Genomic DNA, 27,210 nt, shown 5'->3' on the forward strand with positions numbered 1-27,210 from the left:
AGGAGAAAGCAAAAATTTACAATGAAACATTGCTTGATTCTCAAACAGACAGGAGTTGACACTTCATGGAAGTCTCATAAGAAATGATGCCATTTTTTTCTTCATTATCAATATTTAGTCATGTTTACATGAGCCCAAATTTGATCCTACTAAACGTCTATTTCTGGTGTTTGTCAGAACAGGGTGGACGTTATCAGCAGAGAAAACAATGAAAAATAAACTATGCATACATCACAGAACAGGGCAGCTATACAACCATAAACCTTTAAAAGAAGCTAGAATATGTCCTTGAGATGTTTTTAAACTCCATCCTCAGTACAGATCCAAAATGTCAATGACTTGATATAAATATTCTGGATTTATATGGCGCTTACTACGGACTACCGTCTCTAAGCGCTTTACAGATATCATAACCCTGGTCATGGGATTCATTCACGTGCAATGTGCACCATCTCCACTCCTTGGGTAGTATTCCTACTATGTTATATTGTCTGTTGAGAGCCAGAAGGGCATTAATTGTATGCAAAAGGATATGAGCGAAGGCCCTTCTGGGTGTCAGCATATGTTATCATGGTTATTTCAACAAACAGTGTTGACTAGAGTATCTCTCTTTGATTAGAAACAAAATATCTGAAAAAGCAGTGTAAGCTTCCTGTGACATAGCAGTCTGTACACTATGCTTCACTACCCCCAAAGAAATGCCAATATGATAATAAACACACAGCAGCGATAGAATTTATCACTGCCCAAAATTAATGAAGAATGATTGATAATTACTTAGCTTGTTTGCTTAGATTTTGATGGAAGTAGGCTAGAAATAAGACATTCTTGTAATCGAGGCTCTGCTAAAACATAGCTGAAAATAAAATGTCTAGGTTTGCTCTAGTTAAAACAAAAAGGGGGAAAAAATACTGAGCTTATCTGACACCATTAACTTTAATTCTACACTTTATTGGAATTAGAATTCATACTTTCAGTTTCAAGCAGTTCATAATCTCCTCTTCACTATATCAGTGAATGACAAAAAATATCAAAAGCAAATAAATCCATGATAAATTCATTTTGCAGATAATTCCACATTTATCTAAATCTTCTGTGACACAGATTCTCATTAAATATAATTTGAGTGACATCGAGTAACATCTACAGTGCTATTATATATTTACAATTTAACAATAATGTGACGTATATCTGGAAAACCACCATGGAACTTCGCTGGAATACACAAAATGCTTTGAATAAATACCAGTCACGCTCTTTATATCTCACAATTCAATCCCCCTTTCGAAAGTACCCTACTTAGTACTCTATTCAAAGCATTGGTGCATTCAATCGTTCCGCTGTGGCATCTATGGAAATGTTTCATGGTATCTAATCATCTAATAAATCCTCATCCAGGTCCACTCCAGACGTATCGACATTGTCATCGATGTCTAAGTTGTCAAAGTCAAAGTCGAGATCGTCGGTGTCCGTCCTCGGACGCTCTCCAGCTGGAGGCGACTCCTCAGTGGCTCCACCTGAAGGGGCTGCAGGAGTCTCCTCTGGAGCAGCTGCCTCAGGTTCCTGCATAGACTCAGGCTCCTGCGTAGGGTCCTGATCCTGCGTATAGGAGAAAAAAAGATCAATAAAAAAGGTTCTGCATTTAGGATTGTGCATCTGTGGTAAATGCTAAACAAAATGCTAAGAAACCCATTACCTTTCCATCTACGCACAGCAAAACAAGAAAGAACTATAATGAAATTCAGAATTGAACCAGTAATACCTTAGTAACAATGCCAAACCTGATCCATATCGACTCAAAACCAACTGACCAATGTATTTTATTTGTTTGGTTTATTGTCAGTTATAATTGTGACCGGGGAATTTAAAAGGAGCAGTCATTCAAACCTTAATATTCAAAGAAATGTCTCAAATTCAAAAGTCATTTCAAAATATTTGAACTGTGCATGAATCTATCTAGAATAATATTGTTTGACAAAACATACTAGCAGAATCGTTGTTTTGATGTGTGACAAAGGAGAACACAACCTATTGTCTATTTTTGTTCCCAGCATTTCAATGGAAAAAACATCCCAATTATTTTTAGATTAGATTTTGAACTTATTGATTTTGTGTTAAAGCCCAAATGTTACAATCAAAAATATATTTCATTGACAAGGCTACTAGATCACGTAAACAGAATAACTTCAGAAGCCTTTGATTTTTGGATGTGATGGATAAGTCAGGAAAAAACTTCAACAGTGACACCATGTGTGTAGTCCTTACGTCCTCATGGCATCAGTGAGAGCCATTCTCCTGATGGCGGACATAGCACACTGTCCGAAACGTCAAGACCATTTCTTTCTTCGAAAAGATCTACAAGTTCTTCACAGCACTTTACCAAGAAAGAATTATACAACAGATCTTTTAGGAACTAACACATCTCTCCAAGAAAGAATACCCCAGGACTACACACATGGTGTACCCGTTTTTTCCTGACTTATAAACCCCACCATGCAAAAGATATAAAGAACATTTGATGTGATGGATGTTAGTTGTCTGTGCAATGACGCAACTGATTAGTACTTACCACAGAGAAAGCTCCGCTGGCAATTGCTTGTTCCATTTCCTCCATGACATCCCGATCACTAGTACTCTGTTAAAGAAAGAGAGGAACGATAGATGACACACTTGTTCTCTTCCATACAAAGGACAATTACAGATTATTTCACTTTCTGTCTTATAATCTGAAATGCTTAGAAATATCCCAACTTATACAACATCATTGCAATAAAACACATTGAAATATTAGGTATCTTTATAGCGCCATGTAAGGTGCTCAATATGCTCCATTATTACCCCAGCTCTGGCTATGCTTCCAATTTGTGGTGCTCACAGCATTCAAGGAATTCCTGCCTACCAGTACCCATATAAACCTGGGTGGAGAGTGGCAACTGAGGATCAATTGTCTTGCCAATGGACACTAGTGCTGTGCCATGGACCATGGAAATATCAAACTTTGTTATACCAGGCATCTCATTATATCACAGCTCATTGTTCACAAAGTGTCCGAGATGTAATCATTAAACAACACAAGAAAATGGCCAGAGTAATCTTGGGGGCCAATGTAAGAACCCCAACTCAAGAAAATTTAAATAAACTCAAGTGGGTAAGCATTCAAAGTAGGTGGAATTATTTCAAATTATTTTCAAAATCAAACTCCCGTCTATATTTTACAAATGTTTCAAAAAACCCAATCTTTACATAACATTAGAACACGCAGTGCACAAAACGCAGGATTAATTTTACCCAAAATAAAAACCCAGATGGGGAAACAAAGTTTTTCATTTGATGGTGCGGCTTTCTGGAATACTTTACCTAATTTAAAAAAAAATGAACCATCAAATTCTTCATTTACTCTTTTGTTTTGGCGCTATAATAATTTAAATCATTGAACTGGTCCATTGTGTTGTGTTTGTTTCTTTTCTTTTGTTCGAAAATGTTGTAACTTAATTCACTTTGTTTCGATTTGGATTGTTTGTTTTCAATATGTTTGTTAATTTTGTATTTATGTTGTAGGGCCTCCACGGAAAACAGTATTGAACTACTGATGGAGCCACCCTACTAAAAAAAGACTAATAAATAAATAAATAAATAAATAAATTGTAATGAGTTTCCACTGTAAATACACTAAGCGATATGCAGTTGTAGGATTGTAGGACTTGCAATCAACTTGGATCAGTCTTAACTTTTTAAAAAGAAGGTGCCAGAGAGCTGGCCAGAATTCTAGGCAAGACTACTTACAGGTACAGCAGGGTATTTGTTGGCAGGGATGGTGGTGCGACGTGACTTGAGGAACTGTTCAGCCTGTGCAGTCTGTTTGAGTCCTTGGAATAGATTCTCATACTGGGTAGGGTCTGCTAGGGCATCGGCAGCCTTGGCATTGACCTTCTTGAGGCTCTCCTTCCATGCCTGGACAACCCTGTGATGACAGGACAGGAAATACCAACGATAATGATCAGCAGTGAATTATTGAATTTACAATTAAAGATATAAAGTTGAGTTCTGGTCATGCGGTTGCATTGTGAAAGAAACGTTGTGGAATCGATCAGAAAGGTTGAGCATATAAGTATTGATGTGTACTGCAAGGTTCTGGAATCATCAAAATGATAAGAAATTTGGCCCAGTCTTGGTAAAGTTACAAGCACTGTACACAGAAAGATGTATATGAGACTATGCAATATCTATCCAGTCCGGATAGATATAATAATTTACCAAATATATCAATTAGTAGGCGGTTTCCCGACAACATTTGTATCATCACTTATTAGTTAAAACATATTCTTTTACATGATTGGTAATAAGAGCTTCCATTTCTTTTTTTGAGAGGGGGGTGTTTCCAAAACTGGTCTATACCTTTAAATTACATTAGTAGGTGCTAGTGAATCAAAAACTAGTAAAGGTTATTACTTACTCTGATATCTTGCTAGGAAGGTATGTTCTAGCAAAGAAAGCTGCTTCGGGGTAACGTCCTGACCGGCAAAGAAGCTCCAAACACTTCTCAATCCTTAAGTTAAAAGAGACAAGTTAAAATTTTAACATGAGAAAGACACTTGATTCTTAAGACCAGAAACAAAGCATGGTTCGTCTTTTAGTGAGGCCACTGAGGACATTACCATGGGAGCTTGGCTAGAGCCAGGCTATCAATTACTAAAATGCTTTGAAACGCATCAAGTCATTGATGCAATATGCACTACGCAACAAATTTATTGATAATTAACACTTTTGTCAATTACTCCTCAACATGAGCCATCTCTACAACGTAACTAAAATTTCAAAAAATCATAAAGTGTTTTAGTCATTGTAAAGCATATTACCCGCTGAAAGCCCAAATGGCATGAACTCATAATTCTACACAATTTTGATGCCTTTCTGGCTCACAATGCACATTATTACATAATACAGTCAAACCTGCTTTAGTGACCACCTGTCTACAAAGACCACATTTTTGTCTCCCTTGAAAATGGTTTCTCATTGAAACATGTACTAAAGGAGTCTATACATAAAGACCACCTGTCTATAAAGACCATTTTTCTTGTTTCCCTTGGGTGGTCTTTATAGACAGGTTTCACTTTACATACTTTCAACAGACATAATACTCTCAACAGAAAAAATACTCCCAACAGACATTATACTCTCAACAGACATTATACTTCCAACAGACATTATACTCTCAACAGACATAATTCCATATACTTACTCTCCCCTGATGAAGTAGCCAACAAAAGCGACATTGTTCTTGTCGTTCTCCGCCGCCGTGGATGCCAGCTTCTCCACCATAGTAGCGTTACCAGAGCAGCTGGCCAGGAGGAGAAGCCCTCCGTAGTCCTGTGCCTTGTGGAGACACTCCTGGGCTAGTTCAAACTCGGACTTGGTGGTGGCAAGCTCAGCTAGCTGCTTCCACTTCTGTTCAGACTATAGGGTGTGTAGAAAAAAGGAAAATGTGGTTGTCATGGTCATACATGCATATGTGCAATGCCAATATGATCCTGAAACAGTCCAAATGCTATTATTATTACGATTTTGAATCATCAATATTCATCGACATCCCAATCTCTGAATTGATCATTAAAATCTTTGTCATGATCACTACTAACTTAAAATCACTACCATTGTTGCTGTCTTCATCAGCGTCCATCCCCTTTACCACCACCACCATCATCTTCATCAGCATCATCCTCATAACTATCATCATCATCTTCATCAGCATCACCATCATCATCATTATCATCACCATCATCATCATCATCACCATCATCATCATTATCATCATCACCATTATCATCATCATCATCATCATCATCATCATCATCATCATCATCTTCATCATCATCATCATCATCATCACCATCACCATCATTACTATTACCATCACCAATAATCAATCTCAATTCTATTCATTTAATCACTAAGAGATCTTTGATTCTCTACCTACCTCTGACTCTACAGCCAAACTGTAAGCCGTCTTCAGCTCACCAAGCTGAAGGGCAAGGTCAAACTTGTGCTCTGTATCACATGACACGGCCAAGGCCTGTGACTTGAAGCCCTGTCAGAATAACAACATCAATGAATATTAGGCACAAAGACAAATACATACATTTGAATATTGAAAATCATCAGAAGTACATAAGAAGTATTGAAGTATCACTGCACAACACATACATGGTTAATGTATGAGAAAGACAAGAATGAATGGAACTGAGCACAGATTTTATCTAATTTCATAATAGATATATATCTTTTCAAATTGTCCATATTGTTTCCTATAGAGATGCAGAAAATAAACCAAATGAAGATTCCAATGGAATTGTCTTTCACATAGGAGCATACATGTACATGAACTGAAATGGATTACTTCGCCATCAAAGGGCTCAATCTTGCCATTAAACTGAAAGCGGGATAATATAAGGGAGAAAATAACAAATTAAGGGAAAATTGAAACTTACCTGTTTTTCTAGGAAGTGAGCCACCCTTGTCCGATGTTCCCTAGGTACCGTGGGAAGGACCTTGTCCGCGGTGTTGAAGTCCCTTCGCATGACAGCGGTCTGGTACTCCAGGACAGAGAGCAGGAGGGAGAAGCTGACTACATTGAGTTCCTTGTCTCCGAGGTAGAGACGGTTGTCCTTGGCGATGTATCCCAACAGGTACATGGTCCTGCAAAGTCAACAATGACAAAATGGATGAAGTGAATGTATTTTCAATTAGGTTGCATGACACATATGCTCTAGCAACGATTGATCCTTCAACTTCAACTTCAACCTAGCAGAATAGTTGACTGGACGAGAAGTAAATGTCCAAGTAGTGACAGCAGACCTTGTGAAGAAGGCTACTATTAAAGGCATCGTTTAACAATGTTAAATCTGAGATGCACGACCGTACGTGTTATCAGTGTCTGTGATACAGTGTTATATTGAAGCCCTAAAAAAAATTGTGCTTCAAAATGATCAAGAAGTGCCTCAAAAAATTAAAAATCTTTCAGTGACCAGTTTTACCACACTCGTTTCCCCCAATAAACTGTAGTGTAATGAAAACCGTCAGGCAAACGCAAAATTTGGTTTCGAATTCCAATCGTAAATATCTCGATAATCAGACAGGTGATCGTCTTATAAAAGTCATGGGGTTCCTGACTGACCTAAAGGTTTATAATTTTCATTGCAGCATGAGCTAAATCCAGGATTTTGTTTCAAAATCTGAGACAATGTTACAGGATCCCTTTAAGTAAACTATTGTGTTCACATATTTCAAGCATTACAACCCATTCACATAAAAATCATTAAGGAGTACTTCTTTTCTCATTTGCAGTTAATTTTTGAAGAACGTAGAGGGCAGAACACCCTCTGCCGTCATAAAACTTTTTGCTAAATGAAACATGCAGGAGGCGCGATGGCTCAATGGTAGAGCAGTGGTCTCGTAACCACAAAGTTCTGAGTTTGAAACCAAGTCGATGCGCTAGTGCTCTTTGAAAAAGCATGAATCCCCATTTACAAGTCCATCGTAGAGGACTTAAAGCCGTAGGCCCCCTCGTTGCTTACTGACAAGCATAAACATGATGTCTTAGCAGTCGGGTAAAACAGGTAACAAGAATAGAGTAAAGAGTATGACCTACCTGTCAAGATGAGAGATAGTGACGATTTCTCCACCCACATAGTAGTTGAGTCTGTTCACAGAGTTGGTATAGATGAAGCAATCACCAACCCAACAGCCTGTCTTCACAACCTCCTCAATCTCACCAACAACCTGCAAGACATCAAAATCTTGTTGTACTACATTTCTGTATAATTTTATGTAGAGAAAATTACAATTTCCATCAGCACTACAAAGCCTTAGTTGACCTGTCAAACAAGAATACAAACATAACTTTGAGGGATTTGCAGGCCTGGAATGTTTACTATCTAATTTTGTTTTTTAAAGCCCCACTACACTACCTATAGCTATTTGCGCCCTCTATACAGCCAACAATGCCTAAACAGTACCTGTTGATCCCCCATGATGCCCTTTTTCTTATGTTAATTGAGAGCTGATTTGATGAGATAACCACCTGTCAGTGACCTTGCATCGTGGTCTAATACCTCCTGTAAACTATAACAGATGGGCTTTAAAAGCTAAGCAAACAATATATGGCTATTTGGCTAAAGCTGGAGAATTAATATTGGGTAATTTTTATTCATCAGCAAATGGCGGTGCATGAATCAAATTAACACTATCGTTTTAAGCATAATTATCGATACATTTGTTTTTCATTGAACACAGTGACATACCTCAAAAGCCTCTTCAATACCATCCTCTGTCACTCCCTCATTTGTCTCCCGTGCCTTGTCGACCGCCTCCGGGCTGTACCTCAGGATGAAAAAGGACTCGTCTGTTGCTATGCACAGCAGCTCACCATTCTCTGACCAGAAGAGCTGTTAAGAGTGACATGGAATTAAGCATGCATAACCTTGAGACTATGAGCATCATCATTAGCATCATCATGGTCATCATCAAAATCATCGTCGTTGTCATCATCATCATCAAAATCATAATCAAAAGCAACAAGTATCATCTAGAAATTTGCTCCCTATAATTTATAGTTAATTAATATCTTGGCTTCCAGATTATCTCATCTCTCTATCCCATACCTAAAGACTTGGTAGAATTGACAATAGAAGTATCCATGATTATAGTTTTCAGATCAGCAGAAAGATTTTGACCCAAAACGCAATCAAGATTCTTTCAACTTCAACAGTTGTTACTACCATAATCGTGTAACATCATCATCATCATGTAAATTTGTATCAATATGAATTTACACAATTTTGTGTTTCCTTACATGTCTAGGTGTGATCTCTATTCTCCTAATAAGCTCGGTAGAATCCCAGTCATAGAAAGCAAGACCACATCATCATCATCATCATCATCATCATCATCATCATCATCATCATCATCACCACCACCACCACCACCATCATCATTATCATCATCATCATCACATCAATTTACACAATTTCGTGTTTTCTTACATGTCTAGGTGTAATCTCTATTCTCCTAATAAGCTCGGTGGAATCCCAGTCGTAGAAAGCAAGACCGCTGCTTGAACGGACACCGAGGATGTAACCGCCAAAGATACCTGGGAGGAAACAAAAGGAAAGGATTGGTTATAATCACCACTTAACCTATTGCGTACAGGAACTGGTTGGGTCCTGTAGTAAGCCTATGGAAATGAAAGAATTCAGAAGTCAAAAGGTTAACACTGTTTTATGAGAAACTACATGCACTGCAGTACCAACATTGGGAATGGACTGCAATTTTGAATTTTGGGAGACCAGGGCCGTCTTATAAAGAGTTGATATTAATTGCAATTAGTACATAAGAGATAAGAGACTGCAAACTTGCGACTTATTGGAGGACTTGCAATTGTTTTGGATCAATGGCAACTGGTCATAAAGACAGGGCCCTGAATTAGACTTTGGGGCCAATGAGTGCTGGGTGTCCATTAGTTTTTATCCCTGCTTTACGGTTATTCAGAATTTTTTCATGAAGCAGTACATTGTATATGGGTGATTTGTATTAGAAGACATAGACAAACTTTCAAAACCTCACTGAAATATATTTAAAGCACCAACACAAGGAAATATGTGGGCCATTGTTGGGACTGTTAGTTTGATGACCCAAGCATCTTTGCTTATTTTCTTCCAAACATTTTTTAATCAATATTGTTTGGCATATATTACTTTTTCAGTCTAGAATATTTGGTTTACAGTTTGCTTATATGGATCGCTTGTAATCTAGAATATTTGGTGAAAAGGTTGTTGGATATTTGTTTTCGAGAAATATGTGGGAACTCTAAACATCCATCATTACCAGAACTCTGCAATAAACTTTAAACCACAGAGACGGTTTGGTATATATTAAGAAGTATAAAATGATTTGTTACCTTCTGCTCCGAAGTCTGGTTTGAAGGATTTCTTCTCCTTGAAATTCTTGAAGAGTTTGACTGATGTGCTGCTCTCTCTGATGGCATATCTAATCACCAGATGGAAGACAATGGTATCGGGTTAGTGAAGTCACTTCACAAGTGAATTTCATTTGATATCAAATGACAATAATAATAACACTATTCTACACTATTCTTAGTTTGTTGTAGAGTATCTAAAAAGTGAAACATTATCATGGAGTACACAAAACAATTTTGTAAAAGGGCTCGAAATATTTAAGCTGACATAATGGAAAGTACAAGCTAAAAGATTTTCAGTAAAAGTAACGACCATACATTTTCTTATACCAGTTGTAAATGTATGGTTGTTTAATTCATCTGTTTTCTGGAAACTATCAATTTCAATCTTATTTAAAGCAATTTTTCACTCTTGTGTTTGCTTTCTTCATTACCATGCTTTCTAGGAACATGTTGGGATCAATCATGAATTGATCATTTCATTTACACGTACAGCTAATATGCAAATGATTTCTAAGGATTTCAAAAACAATAATCGGTCAAGACGGTATTAAAGACTTACTCAGAGGAGTCATGTGACCAGACGAACTCTAGGGCAGATCCATAGCTCTTGTTCCTGAGAGCCATAGCTGTGTAGATGATGTATTCTCCATCTCCGCATACAACCACAAACCTGCAAGAGGAAAGGGGATGGAGTGTGTCAATAACAAGTTTGCAAGAAATCCATATGATGCATATCAAAAAGGGGGGAAAGAAAGAAAAGAAACTAGATGGAACTTCGACTGCGCGCAGTCGAAAATGATGCCTCCGTCATAGAGCAATTTTACAAACCAAAACAGAAGAAATTTTTCAAATTCAAGTTCAATTGTAATCCATTAACAGGTTCTCAGAATATCGTGATTACATGCAATTTCTCATATACATATATGATCTTTGACTTCATGACCCTAAAATCTACTCAGTTCATTGGCTCTGCAAGATGTCCTGAGTTAAATAGTAATCCATCTGTCAGTTCTAATGAGAATGCGTCCACAAGCTATTTTTGCATACATAATGAGCCCATGACCTTTGACCTTTGACCTTTGACCTTATGAACCAAGAATCTACTCAGTTCATTGGCACTGCAAGATCCATAAATGATCTAATTTTGGCAGGAATCCATCAATCTGTTCTAATGATAATACGATCACAAGCTATTTTTGCATACATAATGAACTGCATGACCTTTGACCTTGACCTCATGACCCCAAAATCTAATCAGTTCACCAGCTCTGCAAGTAACATACATGACCTAAGTTTGGCAGGGATCCATCAATCGGTTCTTGAGATAACGCGATCACAAGCTGTTTTTGCATACATAATGAGCCCTGTGACCTTTGACCTTTGACCTCGTGACCCCAAAATCTAATCAGTTCATTGGCTCTGCAAGATACATACATGACCAAAGTTTGGCAGGAATCCATCGATCGGTTCTTCAGATAACGCGATCACGAGCTGTTTTTGAATACATAATGAGCCCTGTGACCTTTGACCTTTGACCTCGTGACCCCAAAATCTAATCAGTTCATCGGCTCTGCAAGATACATACATGACCAAAGTTTGGCAGGATTCCATCAATCGGTTCTTCAGATAACGCGATCACGAGAACGGGACGTACGTACGTACAGACGTACGTACGGACGTACGGACGTACGGACGGACGGACAACCCGAAAACATAATGCCTCCGGCTACTTCGTAACGGAGGCATAAAAATGTTACATCAAACCCGTCTTGGGGCCACCTTTCTATAAATGTCACATCTTAATAATGGTCATTTACAATGTATTTCTTTCTCTTTCTCTCTGTGTAAAATTTAAGTGTGTACTAAACAACATGTCGAGAAAGGCTACTTGTCTACTGAGGTCACTCTTTCAGCTTCACTTGGAAAACAGTTGCAAGGGGCTGAAATAAATCCCAACATTGTTTCCATCACATCCTTATACGTAGGAGACAGGAGTTTGTAAGTTCTGACTGACTGTAGGACTTACGATCAGTTGTACCATTTTTATAAGCCAGCGAACTGGTTTATGTCGTTGAATAAATGACACAGGTATGAGTTTTTGTTAATGGTAGTAAAAACATGTTTTAAATATAAAGATGAGAGATGTGTTAGAAATGATAAACTTACCTCCCATTGGGATTATGTGCCAGTGTCTGTGGGTAGACGTCACAGCTTCCCATGTCTTTGATTCCTAGAGGTAGCCTCTCACCATCCTTTATCTCATAATCTAATCAAACAAAACAAACAAAAATCATACAAAACTCAAATAATTAAGGGTAGAAATTGACTTGCCAAGGTCTATTTTCCTGACCCTCCCCTTTTCCCTATTCTTATAAAATTCAGACATGGATATAAACACAACTTGTTCAGGGACAATTCTCAAAACTCCATCAGTATATATATATTATACACCTTACAAATCTGGAATACGTCTTCTATTACTTTAATTCTTCATTTACTACGTTAGATTTTCTTGTTTAATACAAGCAATTTTAAAGGGTTGAAATCTGAAATTAGCTGAAGTGAAATTTAACACACTACGCGATTCAAAATTAGATATTTTGCAATATGATTCAAACATATGTACTGTTCAGTATATTTAATTTGGTTTTGTCGATTCAATTTTTCCACTTACCGGTCATGGCTTTGAGGTTGGCTTGTTGTATTTCAGAGTGTTTGGCCCACATGATCTTTCCACTGGAGTCCATAGACATCGCTGGTTCTTCTCGCCCAAGCTGTATAAATGACAAAAGGAACAGATATTATAGTAGAAAATATTCCTAGACTATATTACTCAATGTGGAGCAACCTCACATGTACAAACTGTAACACCCTATGAATAGTGTAATTTTGAAGCTGCCAAGGATTGCGACAGGTTTTTTGTCATCATTTACGTACTATACATTTTTGGGGGCTTGTTTTATCATAAAGAGCTGTGATTGATTCAAATCGATTGAAAACGCAATGAATTTGAAAGTCAATCACCAATCTCTTCTGAAGAGAGTTGTGATTGATATCAAACCCAATTTGAGTTAGGACAATTTGAGTCAATCGCAACTCTATAAGACTTGGTTCAGACTTTTCAGCTTCAAATCCTCTGCAATGTGACACTTGTCAAGTCTGTATCTTCAATCTATGGCATAAACACATCTGAAGCTAGCATTCATACACAGGACAAATATAGAGTTAATCACATATCTTATACATTGCTAAGAAGAAACCCTCAACAGGAATAAGTGACCTTTGTCCTACCTTGATGATGATGCTGCCCTCGTCGTATCCGAGAGCGACATTGTTAGATCCCTTCATGTTTGCTATGGTCCAAACTCTCTCCAGACCATAGTTCAGTGTGGTCTCCAGCCTGTAGGTGTTGGCATGCCAGATCCTCACAGTGCCTGAAAGATTTATCGATAAAACACAAAAGTAGAACATATAAAATCATGGACAATACTCTATCAGGGGGGCGTTTCACAAAACTTGTCATCAGTGACAAATGACAGTTTTTGTTATTAGCTACTGAAACCCTTGCTTCTGATTGGTTATCTGCAGATTTGTAATTGATTTTTGTCATTTGTCATTGAAAAAAGGCTTTGTGAAATGGGTCCCTGGTCTCTCATTACTATCCTTGTGTACTTGAAAAAAACTGAAAAATATCTTGATTCTACTAGGATGATGTCTCTATGTGTGTGCTCTTGTAGATGATTTATCATACAAATTACAAGTCAACTCTGTTTATTACATAACTTGCATATAAACAAATTTAATTTCCATTCATTATTTATGGATCACAAAAGATATGAACTGAACTGAACTAAACTGAACTGAACTAAATTGACCTGAACATACATGAACTGAACTGAACTGTAATGAATTGAACTGAACTAAACTAAACTGAATGGAATTATATTGACATAAAATGAACTAACCTGACTTGAACTAAACTGAAATAATTTGTATCAACTTGAAATGAGCTCAACTGATTTGAAACTATACAAATTTAGCTTAACTGAACTAAACTGAATTGAAGTTTAGTGAACTGAATTGAATTGAATTGAATTTAAGTGAACTGAACAGAATTAAACTGAGCTTTCATTCAATGAGACCTACCGTCTTCTGACCCCGTCATAATGATGGGTAGCTCTGGATGGTAGCTGACACAGGAAATATTCTGAGCATGACCTTCAAGAGTCTGTACACAGGTCTTGTTCTATAAAGAAGAGAAGAAACAGCAATAATTATACATAGAGATTCTACAGACTATCATCTGATCGCGTCAATATAACATCCAACTATACTACATAGCCGGTGCAAAAACAAAACAAAAATTGTTTAGGGACTCTCTATTATTGCTACATAACAAATGAGATTTCATCCAAGGAAGATTTATGTATTATTTGTTTTGGTACCAGAAGTCTTTTAGAGAGTTCTAGAGCTCTTCAATAGCTCTATTAAAGTTAAACCTGATTTGATTGACTCCACTGATTTATGGAGCACAAAGTGTTAACCTCTTTATTCGGTATAAATAACTGTTATTTCTGTGACAGAATGAAAAAGGGAAATGGATTCAGTGGGAATTTGATTTCATGATTTTATTTGTTCATTTAGTTACATAGTAATGGTTATTTTATGTAATGAAGAAGGTTGACAGTTGGTACTTCATAAATCGGCGCACAAAATCTACACATTTAAACCGGGGGGGGGGGGGGGGGGGGGGGGCATTTCACAAAACTTGTTTCTGCTATAAGCTACTGAAATCCTTGCTTCTGATTGGTTATCAGCAGATTGGTCACTGATTTTTGTCAATGTCATTGAAAAAAGGCTTTGTGAAACGGGCCCCTGGACTATTATAGTTACTACATCTGTATCGATATAGTCCATTGCCTTACCTGATAGTCCCAGATCTTGACCAGTTTATCGTCAGCCCCTGAGACCAAGTACGGCTTGTCACCACCGTTGTAGTAGTCTACACAGTTCACACCCTTCTCGTGGCCTTCCAATGTGAAGTTAGGTGTGCTGGAACCAAGCTGCCATACCTGATAGAAAAGAAGATTATATATCATGAAATTGCATCCCTGCCGACCATTCACAACAAAGAAAAAGGAATCTTTCCAAGCTCATTAGGAGAACAGAGGATTCTGCATACTTTTATTTAGAAGTCTCCAAAAGAAAGTGAGGAAACTAGGGTACATAACATTACTTTGAAGACAAAGAAAAAAAGGGGAAAAAAAGGAAAAAAAAGAGAGAAAAAAAAAAGGATTATTCCTCTAATAATATTTTGGCAGTTATGAGATAAGTTTTTTAAAGGGTAATAATCACTCCAAAATAGTTTGCCTGGAATGTTGAGGGTTCCATGCTTTTACGATAAATATCTTCTTCTATTACTACTTCTGTAAATAGAAACTTCAAGTTTCAGTACTCTCAATAAATGTTAAAGTGACTTGGGAGTATACGAGTCAACACACACAATTTCCTGCGCAAAACAAGAAATATTGAAATATTATCGAGAAAGGCAACATTAGAACCTAAGTTTGACTTTGGTTTTATACGCTAAGGTTCATAACATTAGTTTGAAGGCGTGAAAGGGAATCGTTCCTCCAAATTAGGAACAGCTGGCGGCTACATCGATCCTGTTTTCCATATCTCTACAGGTCTCTCCCATAAGCTTTTCCCCCCCAACTGACACTTGATTTATTGATTCAAAGTTGAATTTGACATGAAATAATACGAAACAGTAAATTTTTTAGTTGCAGTCTCGGTAACGAGCTGGACTTTTAGGTTGATTGGCAGGGTTTTAGGTGGCAAACGGCACCCCAGCAATATTTTATTTGCAACTTGATTTACAAACCTTGACAGTTCTGTCGAGTGAAGCGCTGGCGAATGTGTTGTTGTCCTTGGGGTTGAAGATGATCTGCATTACATAGTGGGTGTGTCCTTCAAACACCTGTGTGCACTGCCACTTACGATCCCAGTCCCACAGCTTGATAAGCATGTCGTCTACAAGTCAGAAATATAATGTCCAGAATTAGCAAATAAAGTACTGGCTTCGATCAAACGGTTTGATATGATATCTTTATCGGAAACACGTTTACAAGTCTCCTACTGTTAAATTATCCAGTATCTTTACAAACAAGTTTCAAGTTGTAAATTTCTAAACTTTTGATATTTAAAAGGATCATAAACACGAACGTACCACTGCTGGTTAGAATGAACGGTTGAATGGGATGTACAGCTATACTCCTGATGTAATCAGAGTGAGCCTCAAACGTATGAACTCTCTCTAGTGTGTTGTAGTTGAATACTTTCACCTGCATGTCATCCTGTAAGTGACAAAGAAAGAAATGAAAGTCAGCGCCATTGCTCCCCAAAATTAAAACATACCACAAAAAAAAAAATTAAAGAAAAAGAAGCTACAGATCATAGAGATGAGAAATTCTTTTTTTATATTTAAAAAAAGAAAATTGAAATAATATGAAATACACCAAAACCTAAAAGCCATTTCATTAGTTTGCGACAAGCTATTGATTACTGCAAAAGTATACTGCAAACACCAGAATATTGTTTTAAACAACGACAGCAATGTACTATCGATTTTACAGTACCGGTATTCTTATTGCCATTCAAGAAATGAAAAGGAAAACAACAAACCTGGAATCAAGCTAAATTAGGACTGAAGAAGTTCCACATTTGGATGTTACCTTCTTCAAAACTTGCTATCTAAATCATTTAATTACGATTCTTGACAATGGCGATTACAATTGCTCCTTTCGGAACATAGACTTACTGATCCTGTGATGACCCAGTTCTTCCTAGCCACAAACCTGGCGGCTCTGACGGGTAGATCACACACCTCAAACGACTTGACAAGGGTCTGTATCAGGAAGAAATGATGATTGTTAAAGGGCAAGTCAAATAAATGTTTTTGTGATTTCAAAATCTGCTCAGCCAGAGTCTGACAGAGTTCGGCCAAGCATAAGGCTTTGTTGAATTTTGTTAGAATGCCAAATAAAGTCTGAGTCTGCAGACTACATGTACATGTATTGTCCACTGACATCCAATTGAAAGTATACATAAAAAGTAACACACGTTTCACTAGAATATTGAAGAATTTGTACTCATAATTTGTACCTATACCCAGATGAAATTCTTACCAGAGGTTCCAGTCCTGCACAATGCTATTTTACAGACTCATCATCATCATCATCACCAATTTTAAATGTATTTTTAAATATATCATCATTATGCATTTAATACAACAAAAATTTTCACATTTTCAAATTCTAATGCAATAAAGTACTAGATCATATCATCTAATGTACATAATATCTAAGTCACACTGCCAAAATGACTCTAATCTGACTGATGTTTGGCCATTGGTGTGATGCAAATTTTTGCTCTATCAGTAGTCGATCTCGTTGGTATGACTGGTGTATCAGTATGATTTGTTTCTTACCTGTGATTCATGATTCCATACATGCACGTTGCCATTGTACAGACTGACTAGCATCCACGGCTCAGACGGATGCAGGTCAACGCTCTTCACACGGTCAGACCGCGCCGAAAGCTTTCGCTGAGGGGAAGAGAAACGGTACACAGGATTAGGAGTAGATCCATGATTTTAGTAAAGGGGGGGGGGGGGCGTTATATTTTTGGGAAAAATTACACAATGGGGGCATTTTCTAAATGAAAATCTAGTGTATGATTATTGAGTTAAGAAAGGTTGGGGAAAGGGGGGGGGGGGTAAAGAACAGTTGTGCCCCTTACATGTAGGTCTGCCACTCCATAAAAAAGTGTGATTATTCTCATCTCATTTCTTCACATGATGTACATGTAAGTAGCAAAGATTCTACAGGGACTGCAGTGGGTATAAAATATGGAAAACCATACCACTTGAAAATGAAATACCATACAAGCCATTTCTTTACAAACGTGCACTTCACGTTCACATTTTACATTCAAATCAATTCTTACATCAAGTTTTATTTCAATTCCTCTTTAACAATACAATAAATAGTACACTCTTCAATTTTAAATAAGATGTGTGCTGTAGATCTATGTAAACAGATTCTTTATATACACTGTAATCGACTCTCTCAGTATAAAGTCAATGCAATGGGAAATAGCTACATCACTACATGACATGTACAGTTCATCTTACAAATTAAATGAAAAACACAAATCACTCCAATCTTCTTACCTTTATATCCAGTCTGAGAGGCTATATTTTGAGAAAAAGAAGAGAAAGGAAAAAGCAAGATAAAAAATGCAAATCAATGTCAGTATCTGGATTACACTGTAGATGCTACATGTACATTGCAGAAATTGAAACAATATAGACAAATGATAACCATTCCCGATTACCATCAGCTTTATATGAATTTAAAAAATGAACTTACAGTGCTTAATACTTGCAACATATGTATTGTGAGTCTTTTGTAACATAAAGACATTCCTTTTTAATTCTCCCTGTTAATCCTCCCTGTTAGTCTGTAGCTTAAATGTGTTATTCACAGTAGATGTAATGTAATTGCCTTAATTTGAATTTGTAATGTTTTGCCCTAAAATTAATTGTATTCTTTTGTATCTATATGTATTGACTAGATGTACCTGTGCTTGTGTATTTTGAATTAATTGTAGGTTGATTAGTATATATATTAATTATGGTTTGTAAATATGATATTGAATGTATTATTATCTAAGTATTGCCAACTTTGTAAAGCGCTTAGAAACATTGTAATAAGCGCTATAGAAATATAATGTATTATTTATTAAAATAAAAGTGAAACATTGAACATTAAAATAATAACATAACAATGAACTGGTTGGTTGATGAGACTGTTCTGCTGGGGGCCGTTTCTCGAAACCAACTCCATGACAGTCATATCTTTGTCGGCGACCTACGGAGATGTCATGAAGCGGATAAACCGTTTCACAAAGCCATGACAGACATGATATCGATATATCGCGATACTAGCAGCTCAAGAACATAGTCTTTGTCACGATCCATTTGATTTATCAAGAATAACCAAAAACAAGTTTTGGGGCTAAGATTGTTCAAAAAGAAATATATACATATAAATTCTCCTAAAATAAATAATAAATAGTGTCATTATCAAATGTAGATCATCAAACGATTTGCATATTTCTGTAAAGATTCTTAAATTTAAGAATAACCGGTGAGTGTTTTTTTTTCGACAGTCGAATCAAAACTTAGTTGAAGGATACCGTAATGTGATAGTTTATCAATACGTACTTTTTTGTTTATTGTGACGAGGAATTTTAGGCAAAATACCTTTTCTCATCCAGTTTTTATTCTAGAGTCTCATAAATACTCGTTATATAATTGATTTGATATTGAAAATATAATTTGAAACAAGTTATTACAAAGGAAACAATAATGCACAAAGGCCCCAAAGGTATGATGGTATCCTATTGGAAGACTATGGATCGGCTATGGACAACGGTCTGTAACATTTTTATTCATTTTTTTTTTTCCTCCATTTGTTTAATTTATTTTTTTAATCATTTTTGCAATTTAATTTAGATCAGTGGAAGGAAATACGAAGATGGAAAATAATTTGAAAAGATTTAATGTCTACATTCAGCTTTTTAAAATCTCTGTATATTTTTTAATATCACTCTTTTACATTTTCATTTTATCTCCACGTTTCTCTGATCTGACATTACACTATTTCTATCTTATCGCATTCTCTCTCTCTCTCTCTCTCTCTTTCTTTCCCTTTTGCTCATTATATTATCTTTTTCCTTCGCCATACCATTCACTCTCTCACTTCTACCTCCTACCCCTGGCGATCGCCCCCCCCCTCTCTCTCTCTCTCTCCCTCTCCACTCTCAGTCATATATCATTTTCAAGAGCTCTTCTCGCTCTCTATTCGTCACATCCAAAAAAGTAACGCAACATTTAGGCATGAAATGATGTTGTACTTTCAAATTTATTTTTTCTTTTGTTTTTTCAATTCTAAAGTTTCCTTAGCGATAGCCAATCTCTCTTCTTCAAGAAACCGCTTTCCCTTCTCTTCGGCCAGCCGTTCTTTCTCCACCTGAAAATAGAAGATAGGAAGATAAAATAATAAGTGGGCATATTAAATAATTATTTAAGGTTTATTCTCATTTTGCATTAATACATTGTCAGCTTAGTTTACCAGAAAGGATAACGATAAGAATAATTGATGTTTTAAATTAAAAAGGGTAATTTGGTTTGCTTAGAATAATTATGGTTTTCAAGACCGGAAGAAGAAAATTTAAATTAAATTTCAAAATTCCTAAGAAACGTCCACAATATATCTTTTAAACTGTAATACATGCAGGCATAATGCGTTTACCTCTAAAGCTTGCTTCCGGATGTCAACAAGCTGACGCAGAAGCTCCAGTTTCTTCTCTTCTATGCTGAGCAACTTTTCGGAGTAACTATCAGCTGGCGGCTGCCGGCGCTGTTTTTGCCTTGCCTTCGGAGGTACGGAAGCTGAACTGCTTGGGCCATGTGACTCGTCTGTTGTTGGAGGTTGCGCAGTCGAACAGCTTGGCCCATGGTCGTCCGTGTCTACCCCTCCCTGAATGCCTTCGATTGCCGTTGAACCCATAATGTCCAAAACCCTTTTCTCGGTGTCGTCGAGGGTGTCCAAGGGGGGAGGGCCCCCTCCCGTCTTCGTTCTCTGCTTACGAATTTGACTATATTTGTTTTTAGTCATTGATTGGTATTTCGACCATTTTGCCCGGACTTCATCTCCTGTCCTCTCCCCTCCTGCGATTCCGTTGATCTTGACTGCAATTTCATGCCATTTCGTTTTTTTAAGCTTCGCGGAACTCAAGTCTTTAAACCCCGCAAACAGGAGTTGATGGTTTTCTTCTACTTCGTTTACCAAGAGGTGAAGTTCATCCGCGTTGAAGTTGGCTCGTCGCTTCGCCATGGTGGAACATGTGATTACAAAAAATTAAAGCCCCTTTATATATAGCATACAACCGCCCCCCCCCCCTGTACGTTCATTTTCATTTACATAGATTAGGCCTACACCCGACCAATCGAATGTTGATTGACAGAACTTGGGCGTGGTTCAGCTTCAAATCTTATGTCGAATTTCTGCTGCATATTTTGTCAAGTCCAGTGAAGTTATAAATTGATGAAATTTGGGCATGTATTAATTTTGTAGTTTGCATATGATACCGACCAATCACTGATTGATAGGGATGAATGTCTGATCTGAAAATGAAGAATTAGGAGACTTTCCGTACAGTGCCAGGTAGGGTAGATTTAATACATTAGTGGCACATACCTATACAGGGTAATAAGCGGGGCAGCGCCAGGAGCGTCACAACGTGACGGACATGTGCGCTATACAAGAAGCCACCATTATTATTATTATTTTTATTATTATACACCGGACATACTTTGTGAGATTTAATTCCCCGACGTATCCGTCTGGAAGTGAATTCCAGAGAGGACGCATGCGTTTCAACGCCATGAAGGTCAAAATTGCACCAATCTATAGCATATCTATATAGACATGGCAAGGGAAAAAAGGGGGGAGGGGCAATAATTCATTTTTCATATTCTCATAACGTCATATCACATTGTCACAGAAAATGGGATGTTCAATTACAGCAATAAGATATCGGAACATCAAACGTTCTAACTGAACAAGATTTATATGTTACCCTTTTCCCATTCATATTGCATTATTATCATGTGTGTATGTGTGTGGGGGTGGGAGCCCCCACCTTCCTTATGGCGACAGACTTTCCAAATACACAGCATATGAGGTGATAAAATTGGGCGTGTATTAATTTTGTAGTTTGCATATTATACCGACCAATCACTGATTGATAGGGATGAACGTCTGATCTGAAAATGAAGAATTAGGAGACTTTCCGTACAGTGCCAGGTAGGGTAGCTTTAATACATTAGTGGCACATAACTATACAGGGTAATAATCGGGCCACCATTATTATTATTATTATTATACACCGGACATACCATGTGAGATTTAAATTCCCCGACGTATCCGTCTGGAAGTGAATTCCACAGAGGACGCATGCGTTTCAATGTGACTTCCATAATTATCAAATAGGTCTAGTGGTATTAAAGGCCCACACTATGCTTGTGCACTTCTTTTTAAACCTTAAACTAACTTTGGTTCATCCAAAGTTTTCATAAAAATATTAATTACTCCATTAATTTAGTATGTACATGTACAAATATATTTTTGAATATTTAATAAACAGCGAAATCTCATTTTGATCTTTTAAATTAGGAGAAAACCCATGACAGAGAGTGAAGTTTAAAAGGACTTTTAGTTATATAGTGTCCCGAATCTCAGCGCAAAGTACATTTGTTTTTGAAATAGATGAATAAAACCGCCAAATGTCTTGTTTTAATAAAATGAGATACGAAAATCAGGAAACACAATCCTACTTTATTCAGTGTCAAAACTATTGCTACTGTACATGTACATTGCGCCGAAATTATTTCTAGGTAAATTTGAATTCCAAAATAATGTAGGTCTTTAAGTATACTGGATATATTATCTTTTGTCTGTATTCATCTAAATTGTGTGCCTATTGAATGGTTATCATGGAATGCATGACATACATTTCTTTGAGATGTATTTCCATATTGCTCCGCATGTGACTGGCTTGCATGTTTCGGTTTATTTTGTGTTTTGTTGGTGGGGGTGGGGGTGCACATAGGCATAGCAGTGTGGGCGGTGCCTGAATATTTAACAAGCACGTATTTTCTTGTCGTGATTATTCTGTTGACGTGCAATGTTAATGAGGGAAAGACACCGGGGATGATATCCCCGCCCCCTCTCCAACCAATGATAGAAAAATAATTAAAAATGTATGTTGTCCGTGCAACGATATACTCATGATAATGTTACAATCAACACAATAATGAGATAGATGTATGTATAATAATTGCTCTCACATATACTCAGACATATTAAATACTTCCAAGCCTGATTTTATTTAAGAAAGTCGTAGTTTTATTTTGTTTGAAACTTGCATCCTCTTTTAGCCTAAACATAACATGCCCCTTTTTAATCATTCACTACCAGTTTGAATTCTTTAGTTTGCTTGAATTAATGATTTTAGCTCCTCCCTTTGCGGATGTTTACGAGTGCTAAATATTCCAGACAGAGCGTTGAATTAATTAATTAAGTCATGAAAGTCATACATTAAAAAAATATCACGTTTATATTAAATCAGCAATGGTGGCTATAAAATAACGACTATCGCAGGTTTTTTAACCTTCTGCTCATTCGTTGACTGTCTCTATATATTTGAAGGTTGTATATTCAGAGTAGTCCTATCTTAAGGAAAATGGCTGCAATTCTGCAAGCACGCCGCAATGACATGCGAAGGCAACGAATATTCCGTGATCGAACGTGTCCTCTAGATATATACGATGACCAAGAACTCATCGCTAGATATAGACTTCCAAGACATCTGATCCTCGAACTTTGTGGTCTGCTCGATGATGACATCAAACGTCAGACTCGACGTTCGATGGCATTACCTGTGGCTTTGCAAGTAAGTATGTCTGTTGTGTTTGTATGTTTAAAAAATATATATAATTATATATTGATAATACAGGACTGGGGTGGGGAACGTCTGATCAAGATAGAACCGTTATTATTAATATTACTGTTAGTAATATGTTCCGCGCCTAGAAACAAAGTATTAGGCGCATTATAAAATAATGTGAGCTATTATCATTATTATCATTAGTGTTAATTTTGTTTTTATTCTAGGTTCCAATGGCACTGCGTTTCTATGCAACTGGGAGTTTTTATGCAGTGACGGGAGACCTCCAGGGCGTAAGCAAAGCTTCAGTGAGCAGAGTAGTGAGAGATATTTCAAGAGTGCTAGTCAGAGAGGCCAGCAACTACATCGTCTTTCCACGTGACAGGGCTTCCCTGCTTCAGGTCAAGAGAGGTTTTACCGACATGTGTGGCATTCCTAATACACTGGGTGCCGTTGACTGTACTCATGTCCGCATTCGCTCACCTTCGATAGATGAACATCTCTTCGTCAATAGAAAGGGCTACCATTCCATCAATATTCAGTGCATTTGTGATTCGCAAATGAAGTTCTTAAACGTTCTTGCCCGCTTCCCGGGTTCTAGCCACGACTCCTACATCTGGGCGAACTCGGGGATTTGTAGAAGGTTTGAAGATGTACCTGTGCAAGGCCACCTACTAGGTGATAGCGGGTACCCTCTCAGACCGTTTCTTCTAACTCCTCTCCTTAACCCGACCACAAGACCAGAAGAGAGATACAATCAAAGCCACAAAAGAGGTCGTTCGGTAATCGAGAGATCTTTCGGAGTGCTGAAGTCTCGTTTCAGATGTATAGACGTGTCTGGGGGTGGCCTTCAGTTTTCGCCAGAGCGTGTGTGCCACATTTTTGTGGCGGTAGCTGTGCTCCACAATATCTGTGTGACCAACAACCTGCCATACGACGAACCTATTGTGCCACACTTGGACGACAACAATCATGACGACGTTCATGCAGAGATTGCTGGCGATGGCAGACGAACCCGCAATAACCTCATCGAGCAACTCTATGGTGGACGCGATTAGTTATAACTTTGAAATCCCACATTATATAATAGTAATGATCAACAAAGAAAATGTTGTGCATTTATGAATATCATGACTAGGCACAAGTGAATAAATGTTTGGATTTCAGAGAAATTATTATTCTTCGCATTTTCTTTCGCATTTTCTTGAGGGTGCATGGTAGCTTCAACAGGATAGTGAAGTACGTCGAGTACAGATAGAAAGATGAGAGAGAGAGAGAATGGGCATAGAGTTACATATAGAACGAAAATTGTAACAGATCGAGTGTTTGAGTGAGAGAGAGAGGGGGAGAGAGAAAGAGAGACAGACAGACAGACAGATAGTGACAGATGAGAGATATTAATTGTAAGGGGGAGAATTGACGGAGAGAGAGAGAGAGAGAGAGAGAGAGGGGGGGGAGCGAGAGAGATGGATTAGAAATTATTAGTGAACATATTTTTCGAAGAATGTCACTTGATTTTTTTCTTTTGCCTATAAAGGTCGGAAACAAAGTTTTGTTTAGTCTTTATTTGAAATTACTGCACAATCATCGCTCCATAACGATATGATTTATTTTTGATAGATCTGAGTAGATATAAACTTTTTCTATCAATAATAAATCATATTTTCACACAATCCCTCATGAAAAGCCGTAGGAACAATTTGTTTCAACTTTATAGACAACATAATAGAAATACAATAAACCTAATTAAAGATAACAAAATAAATTTATTTAGACATTTTCAACGGTTTTTATTTATAAACATGCAAGTCGTAAAATTAAGCAGCATATCGAAAAAAAAAAAAAAAACTACACAGCCAATCGAAATGCAAACATTAGGATGGCCTGTTTTTGTTATTAGTTAAACATGTATGATCAAAATCTGCATTGTAGGTTTTTGAAATATAGAGGAATCATTTAAAAAATATTATCATCCATTTAGCCTACACGAACAGGGCTAATTCGGTTCCACCCCCCTCCCCAAAATGAATAAAAACAGATAGCCAATAAAATATGACCAATAAGGCCCTAAGGCAATGAGGAGGTCACCTATCGAATATTATTGGAACTAGAATGACAGACAAGTGAATAGCATGAGCCTCGTGGTAGATCAATGCTAAGTGATTCATGCTTTATACAGAAGGAGCATCCTTATTGAGAATTACGTATCAAACTTGTATATGTTTTTCTCAAAATGATATTGAACTATTGAATCGTACATTTCGCGGCCCATAGAACGGCGACAAACTGACTTGTGGTGGCGCTTTACAGCAATTAAAAAAGATATGACGGGTTCGGAGCAGTGACAACTCATTGTCGCGGAAGTTGTCGCTCATCTTGGCAAAGACGGCTTCGTGAAACACTTAGCTGACAAGTTGCGTGACAGTGGCGAGATGTCGTTGATCTTGTAGTTATGACGGTTTCGAGAAACGGCCCCCTGGTAACTTTTGATTATCACCATATAAAAATGGAATAACCAAATGTCGATGCAAATTGGTACATGTTAAATAGAAGGTAAGTACCTGTCATAGAATTTATTTGAAGAAAACATTATACATACATATTGTAATGACACCGAAGGACAGACGAGTACATGTAGATACACATCTAGATCTACTACTAATTACGCTTGTGCTCAACAAGTCTTTTTGTTCAAACAAACTACATGTAAAATTAACAGTTAATCACAGCTTTTTAACAGAAACATTAAAAAGACAGTCACAGACATCATGTACATACCGTTTTGGTTAATGATTTACTCTTTTTTATCCATAATTTACGTGAAACTGTTTCTCATGAAATGTAAAAATCTTTGAAAAATCCAATGACAAGCAATGTCCCTCATAATTTTTGAATGAATTTGTATCAAACTATCATTATTTAGAGACAGACATTTTGTGTTGGTTGCATATTTTGTTTAGTCAAAATCATGCAGACAAGCACTACATAGACGTGGGCATTCCGGCCATACAATTTGACCAAGTTGACAAAGCAAAGCCAGATTTTTTTGACAAGTTTAAATAGCAATGTAAGGCGCCCTCGTTAAATAAAAAAAGATATTGGAATCGCTTATGAAATGACTAGTTCATCAGACAAGACCATTGAACACCACTCAGACTGACTAAAACAGACTAGACTAGAATCACAATAACAATGATGACAGTTTTACAATTCAAAGTCTCTCACTATCACACTCTTCCAAATTTCCAATCAGTTTGTCGTCTCCACCGGCCGCCCCAGTCCCTTCGCCAGGACGTATCACTGCCGCAGCAGCAGCAGCGCAGTGCCTGTGAAAAGGGCAGGACGTACGTCGGGACATCTCCAGAATTAACTTCGATCTAGGCCTAGTCAACTCTAATTTACTTCATGTTTTGTGAGAACTGATTTTATACAAAGATTATCATAGTCATGATTATAGTGTTATCTAAAGTAAATTAACAAATAAACTCGGATAGAATTAACTTGAGAACTGTGACTTACCATTTCTATTCGTCCTGTTTAGCTTCGATTTTTATCAAACGTGGCATAAGCAATACACGTATTAGATCTACACACAAGTTCCACACACTCAAGTTCCAACATCATCGCTTCTCTGTCGCTGAACTTTGGTCCTCGGAATT

At 37.2% G+C, this 27,210-nt stretch overlaps 3 protein-coding genes across 3 annotated transcripts; 1 reads left to right on the forward strand and 2 right to left on the reverse strand.

The window, feature by feature from the left end:
- Positions 1-1,265: 1,265 nt before the first annotated feature.
- On the reverse strand, positions 1,266-27,180 carry LOC589321 (coatomer subunit beta'). The gene is made up of 23 exons (XM_030986781.1): positions 27,071-27,180; positions 18,207-18,227; positions 17,463-17,579; positions 16,794-16,880; positions 16,203-16,329; positions 15,858-16,006; positions 14,899-15,045; positions 14,120-14,219; positions 13,265-13,407; positions 12,648-12,747; positions 12,140-12,239; positions 10,533-10,643; positions 9,953-10,041; positions 9,039-9,145; positions 8,298-8,441; positions 7,646-7,776; positions 6,486-6,693; positions 5,975-6,085; positions 5,240-5,454; positions 4,454-4,546; positions 3,784-3,961; positions 2,570-2,635; positions 1,266-1,599 (listed from the first exon to the last, which is right to left on the reverse strand). The coding sequence occupies exons 1-23, from the start codon at positions 27,071-27,073 to the stop codon at positions 1,372-1,374; spliced, it is 2,775 nt and encodes a 924-aa protein (XP_030842641.1). The 5' UTR covers positions 27,074-27,180; the 3' UTR covers positions 1,266-1,371.
- LOC105444652 (myb/SANT-like DNA-binding domain-containing protein 4) lies at positions 19,944-23,573 on the reverse strand. The gene is made up of 2 exons (XM_011679161.2): positions 20,353-23,573; positions 19,944-20,070 (listed from the first exon to the last, which is right to left on the reverse strand). Exons 1-2 carry the CDS (start codon positions 20,935-20,937, stop codon positions 19,963-19,965), a joined length of 693 nt encoding a protein of 230 aa, XP_011677463.1. The 5' UTR covers positions 20,938-23,573; the 3' UTR covers positions 19,944-19,962.
- Positions 23,586-24,806, forward strand: LOC588039 (putative nuclease HARBI1). Its single transcript, XM_030986782.1, has one exon. The coding sequence runs from the start codon at positions 23,785-23,787 to the stop codon at positions 24,607-24,609; it is 825 nt and encodes a 274-aa protein (XP_030842642.1). The 5' UTR covers positions 23,586-23,784; the 3' UTR covers positions 24,610-24,806.
- Positions 27,181-27,210: the final 30 nt, after the last annotated feature.

The sequence above is a fragment of the Strongylocentrotus purpuratus genome, unplaced genomic scaffold, assembly GCF_000002235.5.
Source record: "Strongylocentrotus purpuratus isolate Spur 01 unplaced genomic scaffold, Spur_5.0 spur5_scaffold_16, whole genome shotgun sequence".
In the NCBI taxonomy this organism is placed as follows: Eukaryota; Metazoa; Echinodermata; class Echinoidea; order Camarodonta; family Strongylocentrotidae; genus Strongylocentrotus; species Strongylocentrotus purpuratus.

Excerpts from the sequence above, each read along its gene's own strand:
- LOC589321 (XM_030986781.1), bottom strand. Across the intron at positions 10,042-10,532 it reads TGGTCACATGACTCCTCTGA|ATATGCCATCAGAGAGAGCA; the intron begins GTAAGTCTTTAA and ends TCTGGTGATTAG. Across the intron at positions 3,962-4,453 it reads CTTCCTAGCAAGATATCAGA|GGTTGTCCAGGCATGGAAGG; the intron begins GTAAGTAATAAC and ends CTGTCATCACAG.
- LOC105444652 (XM_011679161.2), bottom strand. The coding sequence starts at position 20,937 with ATGGCGAAGCGACGAGCCAACTTCAACGCGGATGAACTTCACCTCTTG. Across the intron at positions 20,071-20,352 it reads TCCGGAAGCAAGCTTTAGAG|GTGGAGAAAGAACGGCTGGC; the intron begins GTAAACGCATTA and ends TTCTATTTTCAG.
- LOC588039 (XM_030986782.1), top strand. The coding sequence starts at position 23,785 with ATGGCACTGCGTTTCTATGCAACTGGGAGTTTTTATGCAGTGACGGGA.